Raw genomic sequence first — 13,327 nt, forward strand, 5'->3', positions numbered from 1 at the left:
GGACTGACCCTCAAGGCAGAGACACCCATTAGCAGATTGTACTATGGTCCAGGCCAGAAATGGAGGCCAGTGGCGGCAGAGGCCTACTGGTGATCTGGAGAAGTGGACGGAGGAAATAGATTTTTAGGAAATAGGATGAGCAAGCCTTAGTGAGGGGATCAGCAGGCTGGAGGGAGGAGCCCAGAATCTTGAGATAAGGCACACCAAGAGGGTGCAGGCTGGGGTCAGTGATGAACTTAGCTCCAGATGTGCTAAGTCTTGAGGTTCCTATGGGACATCTAACTTATCAGACATTTCCTTTATGTCTTCTACGCTTTATATATTGCTTAAAAAGGCCTTCCCTATCCTGGTATTATTAGAAAGCCATTATATATTTCCTTCTAATACTTTCCATTTTTATGTTTAACTTTTTAAAACTGTATAGAGTTTATTTTGTACATGGTGAGAAACAGAAGAGCTAACTTTATTTTCTCACTAGTGGACAGCCACTTGTTCTATCACCATGGATTGACTACCCACACTTTTCCTTGCCCTTTTGATATTATACCTCTGCCATACCACGATTCCCATACGTGGGTCTATTGGAGTCCGGAAAGAGAATGAATGTGAAATGATCCAAGAGGCAAAGGGGACATCAGGGCAGCAGGGAGACAAGCTGATGACCTTTGAAAATGTGGCCTAAAAACGACCCAGACCCAACCCGAGGCCTCCGGGCTGGGAGCTCGACCTCATGACCTCCAGGAGCTGGTGGGAGTGCGGCCAGAACCTGTGGAGCAGGGACCAGCAGCGAGGGGGTGGGGAGGACAGTGCAAGGAGTAGGAGCCATGGGAAGAAGGAGTGAACAAGAGCCCTGAGTGTGCAGACTTTCTAGAACTCGTTTTACCGCCACATCTTTCCACTTGTCTGGACGTCTGGGCAGCAGCATGCTGGAGAGCAAAGGGCCTGCCTGACATAGGCTTGCCAGATTAAATACGTCCCCAGCCCCACCTGAGACGTATATATACTAAAACAATTATTGTTGTTTATCTGAAATTCTCATTTAACCAGTGTCCTATATTTTACTTGCTAAATTGCAACTCTCTGCTGGGGGCCAGCACCCTAAGCTACGGCTGGGTCAGTTCAGGATACAACAGCAAACTGCAGCTCAGAGGGAAGGCAGTGAATTTAGGATTGAACCAGCAGAGGGACCCTGTACGTCCTTACATTCTGGGTTCAAATCCAAATGCCACCACTTAACTGTGTGAACCTCTCTAGTTTCGATTTCTTTTTCTCTAAAATGGAAATAAAAATGATAATTACAGCAATTACTCCCCTCAAAGGGTTTAAAAAAAAATGAAATTAGTTTCTGTCAAGTGCCTAAAACAGTGGCTGGGTTAGTTATTATTGTTGTTGTTACTCTAATAACCACCAATAATAATATTGTTATTCCAACAGCAACTCTGATATTTCCTAACCCCCGGTTTCTTGTCCCAGTCATGGTCCCCAGTCCTCTGGGCTCCCCAACAGCGCCACCTTGTCCCATGTAACACACACCCCCCCCCCCCCCAGATAAAGACTCTATCTCTCCACAGACACGGCTCCCACAGCTCCCATCCCCCCCTAGACAGGGCCCTTAGAGCCTCAACTCTAAAGTGACCCCTTCTCCAGGGCCCCCCTCACCCCCCTCCATCCCACCGAGGTGCCTGGAGGTGCCACAGGGCTGATGGTGAAGGATGACGGTGGCTCCACAATAAGGGGAAAAGGCAATTTCATCTTGATTAGCAGGCGATTTCTCTCTCCATAATAAGCGTGCTCCAAATAATTAGCGTGCTTTACGTAATAATGAAATTACAGAAATGCAGTCCACTTATTCAAACAACTCACCATTACCATATTTTTAAATATTAGACTTAATTAGAGTTTATCACTTCAGAGAAGTATGCGGACCGAAGATGTTTTTAAAAAAATCCTCATAAAGTGTTTATTAAGCGCTGGTAAAGCTGGGATAATGATGTGTTTGGAAATTAAGGCAATCAAACACTTACCGCTGCTCCTGGAGGCCGGGCATGGAAATGAGGCCATTACACGCCCATTACCCGCCAGCTCGCAGCCACTTGGGGGGTGGGGAGAGGATGCGCCTGGCCGAGAGGGCAGAGTGCCCGGAAATGCATGTGCCAACATATCCCACAACAGCCTGACCGGTGAGCACAGCATCACACCCCTTATGTCACTTACATCACATCTGGCCACCAGGGGCCCAACTCAGACTTGGCCGAGCAAGTGACTAGATTGGTCCCCAAAGCCAAAGAAGATGCCCAAGACCAACCCCGACCGGAAGCCCAGGCCTGGCAGGATGTGTCAACTCCATTCAAATCCCAGTGCAGAGTGCGGACAGAACCCAGGGTGGGCAGTGAGAGGAGCTGGAGGCTGAGGAAGCTACAGACCCCAGCAGGTGACCACGCCCACTCCGGGCCATACAGGAAGGGGCAGCTGGAGTGGTGGGAAGGGGCCAGGAGGAAGCCGGGGAACTGAGTCGGGAGACAAAGATGCCGAGGAGCCACGGGCCAGGCTCAGAGCACACCTGGGGATACAGACCTGGCTCAGGGAAAGGAGGCGAGGAGGGTGGCGGGAGAGGGGTGGAGGCTGCAGGCCCATTTATCCCGGTGAATAACTAATTCCAGAATTTATAGCGCTGGGTTTTTGTTCTGTGGCCATTTATATCTGCACGGGGAGGAAATGAAGAGGCAGCGCGGACGCCACATCTTTCTGTGTTATTGCTTGTCTGCCATTTGCAAATCATTATTAATTGTGGGCCCTGGTGGCGGGCCGGGCGGGGGCCGGGCTGGGTACATCCACATAGCTCTTCATCAAGGACCCCAGCCGCTGCCCCAGAGAGCCAATTACCCCGCCCTGATTGGGATCAGATAAAGAGGGAATTTTTACAAATTAGGGAATAAATAGAATTTCCACACAGGGCGCGGGCAGGACCTGAGAGGCTGTAATGAAAAACCATCCGTCACCATCAGCGGCCTGGGCACGCGGCCCCGGCACCCCCTCCCCCTGTGGGCCCACCCTCGTGCGCAGGGGCCGGGGTATACAGGTCTAAGGATACCCCCAGCCCCTCCCTGGCCCAGAAGCAGGGAGAGCTCCCCAGTGAGGTGCAGGCGCCTTCTGGGCTGGAGAGGTCTAGGCCCCAGCTCCGAGGCGGTCCCTAGTGCTGCCTCGCCCACCCTGCCCGCCTCACCCCGGAGTCCTGACGAGGAGGAGACTGAGGCAGTCCTGAGAAAGGCCAGAGCTGGGACTACAGGGCACAGACCACGTCCCTGCCCCTACTGCTGTGGCAGCCCTAGGGCAGAGCCCCAGCCCCGTGGACCACTCACTCGGGGCGCCCATTAGCGCTCCTCCCCTTGGATCATTAAATATGTATATCTTATTACACGCCTTGTTAGAGTATCGAGCTCTATTGACTGATGATAAATCCTGAGCCTCGTCCTGGCCATAAATTTATCTGGAGATGATGAAGACTCAATAATCTAGTCAGGCAGATAATATCATCGGGCCTTAAAAAAGATCATTACATTATATGTCAGAATTAAAAGTGAAATACGCCGTAGTAACAGGGAGGCTGCTCAGGCCATTATAATGGGTGCCGCCTCCCCCCACTTGTTTCTAGCCAAGCCCCATCCAGGTAGAGGGGCCAACAAGCCTCACCTCCTCCTCGCTCTGGGACGCGAGAGCTAGAGTGCCCGAGGACGGCCAGGTGCGCTGAGCGAAGAGGACCTGGCCAGGGACGGAGGTGGCTACCGAGACCAGCTGAGCACACCGCCGTGCCTGGCAGCCACCTCTGCCCCAACCAAGCCTCCGCCTCCACCTGTCCCCCAGGAGCCTCCTCTGGGACTGTCTTCCGGGGTCCTCACCCCTTTCTTTAACGGTCTGACTAACCAGGGACGTTTTCCAAAACGGGGACTGGGAGCTAGAGAGGTTAGGCTCTGTGCCGCAGCCTACCTGGAGGATTTCTTGTGAGCATGCGCAGACCCCGGCCACCTCCTTCCTGAGCCTGCCTGGGACAGCCTCTACGTCCTCTGGGTTCTTTGGCTTCAGCATGAATGCCTTGTCTGTTGTACCTTATTCCCACCATTTCCACAATCACACCTTCAACCTTTTTAACACCCTCTACTGCTCTTCCTTTGAAATACTAAATTCAAATACTCCTAGTTTCTGATGATAAGACACTTTTTCTTCCATGTCACTTGAACCCATTTACAACTCTGCTTCTCCATGTAATCACCCCTCCTGCCTTCACCTTTCTGCCTGTCCACCTCTGACTGCCTACCCTTCTGCAAGCTGGGCCCACTCCTCACTCACGTGACCAGGGCGAATGCTCCGTGGTCTGAGCCATCTGCGGTGACCCCATTTCCCTGGCCAGTCACTGGTCTAGGGGCGACCAGGGCTTCTGGCCTCTTGCTAAAAGACCTTCATGGAAACTTGCTTCATCCTTAAAAAGAGAAGCCCAATGGGGAAATAGCCCTTTACATCCTGCTGCATGTTTTCAAGTTTGCGCATGTCTGAGGCTGTAGAGCCATCTCCCAACCTTCCAACTTAGGGGAGTTAGCCTGCCAAGAACACGCTGAAGATAAAATAAAGGGGGGGGGGGGGGAAACCCTGGGTCCTTGCTGACAATGACGAGATGCTGAAACAACCAGCCTGCGGATCACCTCCCCTCCAGACTTTTGTGAGGTAATAAATCCCCTTACTATTTCAAGTATTCTAAGTTGGGTTTCTTTTTCTGGCAGCCGAAAGCATACTAACTGATACAGAATGTACAGGCAGAAAAGAGAACCTTATAACAAATGGACCAGGGGAGGGAGGGCAAAGGTCAACGAGGACACTGATATTTCAGGCATAACTCTACCATGCTCTCTCTATACATATGACCCAACTGTTTCCTGCTGTACCTCAGGATACAGGCCATGTTACTAAAAAGGCAAAAAGAGTGCAGGTTAGACGGGAGCCCATGTGAAAACAGAGAGGAAAGAAAACACAGCTTCACTAAGCGAGGTTTGCAGTCTGTGGCTTGCAGTCCAGGTGGACTAAAGCCCCACAGATCCATAAGGTCACCAGAGACTTGGGCTTCTTCCTGCTCTGCCCCTCTCAGCGTGTTGCTTCTAATTTCCAAGCTATCTCATGGTCCAAAATGGCTGCTGGAGCTCCGACCATCACGTCCACATTTTAAGAAAGAGGAAGAAGGAAAAAGTAAGAATAATGTATTAACCAGAGAGTCCCTTCCTTTTAAGTATTGTTCGTGGAGGTCCCACGCAATAATTCCTTTTATCTCAGAGACATAACTATATCTAACTGTATGAGAAACTAAAAAAACTAACTTTTTTGCTGGGTACACACTGAGGCCCTGATTAAATGGGGGCTCTACTGAGTGAGGAAGAAGGACAGTGGATATGTATCAATCAATGTCTGTCCTAACGACACAACTGATCCACCTCATTTTGGAACTTGGACTCCATGGTCCATCATCTGAATCCTTTCTTGCCAATAATCTCAACTCTCTTGCTCCCTTTTCCTTCCATCACTCTTGCCGGGGGAAACCCAAACTCTGCCTTCTCTATGTCTGCATTTGGGTTGAGTTGTAATTAGAAAAAAAATCACAAGCAGATAGATTTACTCCACCCATAAAATCATAGCTGTCAACCTCAACTGGGTGTATAAAATGGCCCAGCCAATCTGGTCAGTGTGCACACCTTCTCTCCCTTTCTTCCTGGAGACATTTTCAAATTTCCTTCCCCTGCTACAATTTAAAATGCCCTACCCCAGCATCAGCCCTGACCCCCTCACCCACACACTCGTCTCCTGCATAGGAAACACAGAAGCTACTCGTGCATCTTGCAGTCCTCTCCTCTTATCCTGTTACAAGAGAGCACCCATCCTGATGACACCTGTAAAGCCCCTCCCTCCACCTCACCTGGTGCCCAACCAACTGCCTTTTCAGGGGCCGGACACTATGAGTACCCCAATTGTTTCTTCTGCACTGGTTCTTTCACATTAGCATGTTAATATATTAAATCTTCCACATCTTTAAAAGTAATCCCTCTTTAAGCCCCTTTCCCATGTGGCTAGTACCCCATCTCCCTTCCCCTTCATGGCCAAACTTCTCACTCATTCACTCCTCTTCTACCCTGCAACTTCCCTCACCACTGCTTTACCGAACTGCTTTCTCTAATGGTGCCTATGACTCCAAAGGAAGCTTCTCAGGTTTAGATGGATCAGACCCAACGGGCTTACACCTTAAAACGTTCTTCGCTTGGCCTCATGGACACCACCCCTCTCTCCTTTGAACATGCCTTTGCTTCTGAGCACCCTAGGATGTGGGTGTTGCTCAGAGCTGTCCATGGCCCTCTTTCCTTCTCTCTCTCTACTCTCTTCCTGAGCAAACTTATCTACTCCTGAGCTTTTAATTACCATGAATTTCCAATAATTTCTAAACCTATACTCCCACTACTACTCTCCCAGTCCAGGGCACCACCATCTGTCACCTAGGTGGCAGCAGCGCCCCTGCCAATCCCCTCCATAGTGTCCCTCCAAACCACAAATCTGGTAATTTCACTCCCCGTCTTAAACCCTTCAATGATCCGTGAAGGACATCAGTGGAAGTACTGGTGAAATTCAATAAGGCCTTTAGTTTAGTTAAGAGTGTAGCATTAATGTTAATTTTCTGGTGTTCATAACTGTACTGTGATTATATAAGATGTTAACACTAGGGAAAGCTGGGTAACATATATAGAAGCTTTTCTGCTAATGTAAAATTAGTTCAAAGTAAAAAGTTTCAGAGTTAATTAAAACAACAAACCACCACCTCCAACAGTGCCTCACTGCTCTCAGGACAGTATCCAAACACATTAGAAAGTCCTAGGATCTGTCTGGGTTGCCCTCTGGATCTCCATCTGCCTCACTCAGTTTTTCCTTCTACCTGGAACTTCCCCCTTCTCTGCTGGCGCTCCCCTTGTCCCTCAGGACCTGGACTTGCCATTGTTTCCTGGGGTGCCTTATCTGGGCCCTCACATTTGTTAGGAATCCCTTCTATGGGTTTCCCCATTGCGATGGTCTTGGTCACTCCCAGCTAGACCACAACCCTCTTGAGGGCACTGGTGTTAGAGGCCCCAGTCCCTATGTATTAAATGGAAGAATGGAAGGATGGCGGAAAAGAGAGGGGAAGGGGGGATGGATGACAAGATCACAGGTGAACTTACTCCAGCCCTGACATTTGCCACCTGAAGCCTAAACATGCCTGGGCCCTGAAAATCAGTCATCCCGGCCCCAGCTTCTAAAGGGCCCCCGGCTCCAGGCCCTTTCCCACCTCCATTCCTTCCTAGTATCTTGCTTCCTGTCCTGCACACCAAGGCACGGGGGCAGCAGTATGGAGCTGGGGCTCCTGGTCCTAGCCAGGGATGCCCTGGAGACAGGGCTGCCTGTGCCTGGGGACTCAGAGCGGGGCTGCCCTCCCTAAGCCCAGCCTCACCTGGTAAATATTTCATCCTCAAGCTGCTCAGCTAATCCCTATTAATTTCAATACCGCCGCCTTGCCTGGCTCGGCTCCCAATGCATTATTTATCCCCTTTGTTTGTTTGTGGCTAACAGGTGGGCCCCAGCGGAGCTGCTGACTGGGGACAAGCCTACTCCATCACAGTGTGGCTGTGAATTAATCATGAGGACTAATGGGAACCACCTCGGCTCCAGGCACTTCTCAATCCGCCTCCCTTTGCCCTGGCACACCCGGGTGGGCCAGGGCCACCTCAACGCAATCTGACTCAATCCAAACAATACATTTTATTTATTATCTGCCTGCATGAGTCAGATGCCATGTCATGCTTTGGGGAGACAAGCTGAACAAAACAAATGTAAGTTCCTGCCCTCAGGGAACTTACAGTCTACTGGGGGAGAGAGGCATTCAACAACTCATTACTGAATTATGACTGTGACAGAGTGTATAAAGGAGTGCAGGGTGCTGGGGAGTACCTCGGGAACAGGGAAGACTTGTCTGGGGAAACAAAATCTGAGATGTGTTCTAAGGATGAGTGGGTTTTACTTAGGCCAAGGGACGGGAATGGGGCGCCCCAGGGAAAAGTGAATGTGGGAAGCCTTAAGGTGAGCGATGGCGTGGCAGGTTCCAGGAAATGAGGGCGGGCATTGTGCCAGATGGAGTACAGGGAAATGAGAGGGCTGAAAAGGGGCGGGGCCTGCCCTGTACAACAAGGCCCAGTTGGGAGACACTCATGGATTACCCTGAACACCTGATACAAACACACTCACGCTGCCTCTGCTGAGTTGAGCAACATCTGATTTCTTGACTTTGTGCTCCCAAGCGATGGTTGAGACCATTAACCCCTGAAGGCAGATAGGAAACTCTGGGGAGCACTTGGCCTACGTGTGCCTTGCAGCACTCTGAGGCTTAGGTGCGCTATGGCAGAACAGCATAGGATACGCCCATGGCCCCCAAGGGGAGACCAGGCACAGGGTGGGGAGCACTGGCCCACCGCAGCCACACATGCTCAGACCACCTCCCAGGAAGGGACTTCCCTCGCCTCTGAAAACCCAGTACTGGACTGGGCACGCAGAAGACCTCAGCAAACATACATCTTCTGAATGAATGACTGAACAAAAGCGAATGCCCAGCGGAGAGCTTTTCCCCAGACACGCCCCTCAAAACTCTCCCAGAGATTTAAGTAGACAACTGAGTTGACCTGTACTTTCAAATCCTCAGAGGAAGCCCGGAGAGGCAGGAGCCATCACGAACCCACTTTAAAGGAAAGAACCAGAGGCCAGAGAGGGTGAATGACATACGCAGGACCCCCACCTGGAAGGGATGAGCCTTCACCAGCAGGAGGCCAGCCTGGCTCCAGAATACCCACAGACCCACCCACTCTGTGGGCGTTTCCCTAGGAATCTCTCTCGGTGACTCCAGGGACCTCAGCTCCCAAGAACAATCCTACAAACCATCTGACTTAAGAATCCAGGGCAGCTCTGCCCGGGCCGGCGCCTCATTGTGCACACGGTCGGGATCTGTAATTCTATTCGAAGTGGCCGCTTTGGAAATCCATATGTCTCCGGGCTCCCCGTACATCATGGTGTCAGGTCCTGGAGCGGAGCCATCCACCGGAGGCTCCCGACACCACGGCCTGTGTGCCCACACGCCTGATCCCACCCATGCCTGTCCCTGGCTCCAGCGGCTCCGCCTGCTTGGCCCGGCCTCACCCAGGCCTCTGCACTGGTCTGGCTGCTGGGCCCCAGCCCTGCCCCATTTGCCTCCTCTGCCCTATCCAGACTCTGCTTGCTCTCTTGGAACTAGGAAGCCAGCACAGAGGCAGCCTCGATAACTCGCTAACGTGCTGCCCATGCTGTTCTTAAAAATTTATGACTGTGCAACATGAAAAATCCGGCTGAGGAGCCGTCATTAGCGGCGCTACCTTCCTCCCCCACCAGCGCCACCCTCGTAAATTGAGATTTATGGCTGCGGCAGGCGGGTGGGGTGTGTGCAGGCAGTGAGGATGCTGTGGGGGAGACAGGGAGAGACCGATGAGGCGGCGGAGGGGCCGGGGGCTCCCCCCTGCGGCAGCTCCCGTTTATCACAGTCTGCTGCGAGCCTCCTGAGAGAAGGCTCCTCCCGGTGTCTGCAGAGCAGATGCCAGATTCCATTAGCACTGGGAGTGGATGGGGAGGGGCATCTCGGGTGCCAACCACTGGCCTCTTTAGGTAGAGGACGGATCCTGAGGTCCAGGTGCTAAGCAGAGGCCTCTCAGCAGGGTGCTTTGGGAGGGGGAAGGTTGGATCTGGGGAGAAAGTATCCTTCATGTTGGGGTCACAGGCCTGGGCCCCCAAAGTCAGCTTCTCTAACCAGAAGCATCTAGGTTGGGCTGTGATTGTGGTACCCCAACCACCGGACGGAAGGGGAGGCAGGGAGGGTGGAATAAGGATGCCAGGAACCTTCCCTTCCTTCTCCTTTCGCTGGCAAGAAGGGCCAGTGGAGAGGCTGGTGCTGGGCCGAGTCTCAGCCGCCTCCCTTCAGAGGCCAGGCTGGGGCTGAAAGAGGAGGTGATCCCACAAGCCCGCCCTCCCCCTCAGCAAGCCCTCCCGGTTACCTCCCCTCCTCTCCTCCCCTGCTCACTTAGCCCTGTCAGCCAGGCCATTATGAAATTGGGGTTTCATTTACAGACTAATTAAACATTACAGCTTGTTCACAATTACAACGCGGGGATGAGGGAGTAACTAATTACGGAAGAAATGAGCTAACATTTATCTCTGCTCCCACCCTCCCTCTCCCCACTGCCCCCCCCCCCCCCCAATCTGGCTTCCTCCCACTCTCTGGTCAGTACAGCTCAAAAGGCTTGTTTCCTAAGATGGGGACTGGAAGGACCCAGTCCACACCCACCCAGGACCCTGCCTAGGGACAGTCACGGTTCCTGCACAAGCCAGTGTATGACCAGAGTATGACCCTATTTCGATATGTGCTTATAACATCTGGGCTGGGGCTGGGGGGACGCTGCCTGCCCTTTGGTGCATGAGAGTGACAGTACTGTGGGGGTTCTATGGATCTTCACCTTGTGGGGTGAGGTTTTGGTGTGGCTGCTACAGACAACAGTATGTGTGATGGAATATGAGCGTGAATGAACCATGCCCCCCCATGGCCCCCGCCAACCCCAGAACAGATCGGAAAAGAACTAGGTGGCTGCAGGAGGAGATGCTCAAAGCAGGCCTGAGGCGTGGTCCTGGCAGCCCCAGGCCGGATCTCCCCTGGGAGGCCCCATTCACTAGCCTCTCGGAAGCAAGAGCGGCAGAAGGGTACCCTGCCCTGCATCTCACCTTGTCCCTCCCTCAGGCTGGCACTGGCTGCTGGCCAGATGCCCCCTGGGCTCCAAGGAACCTTGGGGTTCTGGGGGCCCCCTGTGGGCAGGAGTCCTGGGTCTGGCTGGCCTGCCACAGAGTTTAATAATAGTAACAGGGAGAGTAAGCGTTTCCATCCTTCCTGCCTTTGGGCAGAAGAAGAAAGGAAAGAGGAGGGAGAGGAGGGAGTGGAGGGAGCGGGCTGAAGGGAGGCTTTGAGGCCTCAGAACTCACATCAAACAGCCGGATCTGGGCCTAATTGTCTGACCCCTGCCCCTGCCTTCAATCAGCTCCGAGGCTCCCCGCCCGCCCCTCGCCTAACTAGCAGCCATGTTCTCCTCATTAGAACAAGCTCCCCTTGCACACGTGTCCCCGGACATGTTCCCAACACTCCCCGCTCCCACCCTGCCTGGTGGGTGGGTACAGCTGGAACCCAGTTTTGGAGGGGCCTCTGGGACAGCTACACCTCAGCCACCACAGCTGCTGGCCCGAGCGGCTCAGCCCCTCCCTGAACGGCAGGAGCTGGATGCCGCGTGCTGTGACTTCCCTAGCAGGCTCAGCTGCGGGAACATTCTGTCCTCTGTGTGTCCTTCTTGCTACAGCCCAATTGTCTCAGACACACAGCTCCTGAGGGCGGGGTGTTTGAATTCTGTTCCCTTCTGTCTGGCTCGGCCCGGCAGGGGATCTGGTCTGGGTCAGGGTTTGTGTTCAGAGGCTACAAGCTGAAGGAACTTGTCTGCCTACTGTACGTGGATGGCTCTTTTAAATGGATCCAGGCGTGGCGATGCGTGTGTGCTTGGGGCTGGCGGCGTGACAGTGAGGAAGTACAGCTTGCCGATTAAGAGCTGTGACCCTAGAGAGGTGTGTGTTTAAATTCCGGCTCTCCACGTCCTTATTCTGTAGGCTTAGATGAATGACAGCCTCCTGAGCCTCAGTTTCCTGCCTGGTGATATCTCCTGTCTCACAGAGTTGAGGAATTCAATGAGATAACAGACATAAAGTCCTCTTGACTACATGTGATGCCCAGCAAATGTCATAGGAGGCTACTGGTACATATGGGGATTCAGGCCAAACCACACATTTCCCTCTTCATCGGCCCCAGGCCCACCCTTCCCAGCTTGGCTCTGGGCCCTGGTCAGTAGTGTTAAGGACTGGAAGACCTGTGAAAAGGGTCCAGAGTGCCCTAAAAGATGAAGAACAGCTCCCAGGGGCACAGCTCATACCAGGGCAGAAAGAGGGCAAGCATGCCACAAGGCAGCAACAGGTAGGTGGGGCAGTGCCCAGCTTAAGGACTGTCCAGGGGCATTGAGTTGGATGAGGTAGGTCAGCAGGACTGGTCCAGGAGGTATGGATTGTCCCAGGCATACGGTGGGCAAGGAAGGAGGGCTGCTATGAACATCACTGTCTGGGCTGCTCTAGGAATCCATTCACAGGGTACCAGGCCTTTACAAGATTGGGGGAGGGGCCCTGACATTGTCTCTCACCTTAAACCAGTGGTAATGACTTGCAATTATTGATGGAAACGCAAACTAGAGAGATTGTGTTTTTCGGGAAGTGAAGGTGGGGAGAGGGGATAAGGAGGAAAATAAACTGAAATGAAGTCCGGTTATCTCCCATCTGTGGCTGCTCCTAATCCCCCAGCCCAAAGGAATCCAATGCAGCCCCTTATCTGCCCTGTCAATCACTCCATCACCACCCAGTGCTTGGTGGGCACCGCACGCCCTCACAAACACTCAAGCACATGCTCACACATGCACACACACGTACACACTCACTCCACCGACTCTTGCTCCAATACTCCCGCCCACCCCCAGCCCATTACTCCTCTGAGTAGGAGCAGCAAGCACGCGGGTCCTGCCAGATGGATGCAATTTGCATAATATCAGCAGCGGAGGCAGCAAGATCACCAGGGGTCAGGGCGCTGACATCCCCGCACAGTCTATCTGCAAGTGCTAATTTGGCCGGCATTGATCTGTCTTTCTGATTTCTTTGTCATTTACGTCTGCGATGGTTTGACAGGAGATACAGAGAGAGACAAGGGGAGGCCTGGCTGAGGCCCGGGGCTAGGAAGGCAGGAAAACAAAGATTGCACTTCCCAGTGCAGCACACACACAGAACACATACGTACATATACCAGAACTTTCCTCCATCCATCCGTCAGTCCACTCATCCATACGTCTATTCATTTTCCATCTGCGGTTGCTACTGAAAACCAGAGTATGGTGTCTGGCAAGGACCAAGTCTTCAGATGCCCCTGGGGCTCCAAGGGTGCCAGCTTGGAAAGGAAGGTGCACACCCCTCTTTCTGAGCACTATCCAAGCAGGCCAGGGGAGCCTCTGTGCCCGGAGAGTCCTCTCTCCTCCTGCTAGCCATCACCCTCACTTTCTTTGGGAGATACCACAAAGCAGACAGGAGGGGGTTAGTGCTGGGGAGGCATGCACTCCAGTGTTTCTGGGCCCTC

The 13,327-nt window shown here is 52.8% G+C and overlaps 1 protein-coding gene across 16 annotated transcripts in view; it reads right to left on the reverse strand.

Annotated features, from left to right (window-relative positions):
- The window catches only part of ERI3 (ERI1 exoribonuclease family member 3), a 126,363-nt gene that overhangs the window by 5,015 nt on the left and 108,021 nt on the right, over positions 1 to 13,327 (reverse strand). Inside the window, exon 9 of one of the 16 annotated variants that reach the window (XM_036444420.2) lies at positions 4,912 to 4,955. The exons of 13 other annotated variants lie outside the window; for them this stretch is intronic. In XM_036444420.2, the coding sequence (XP_036300313.1) occupies positions 4,936 to 4,955 (20 nt within the window). In that variant the 3' untranslated portion in view covers positions 4,912 to 4,935. Of the gene's footprint in view, positions 1 to 4,911; positions 4,956 to 5,846; positions 5,885 to 13,327 lie in introns of those variants that run through there. 2 more of the 16 variants (XM_036444419.1, XR_004989074.1) reach the window with 2 other exon arrangements.

Source organism: Pipistrellus kuhlii, unplaced genomic scaffold (genome assembly GCF_014108245.1).
Source record: "Pipistrellus kuhlii isolate mPipKuh1 unplaced genomic scaffold, mPipKuh1.p scaffold_m20_p_2, whole genome shotgun sequence".
Classification (NCBI taxonomy): domain Eukaryota; kingdom Metazoa; phylum Chordata; class Mammalia; order Chiroptera; family Vespertilionidae; genus Pipistrellus; species Pipistrellus kuhlii.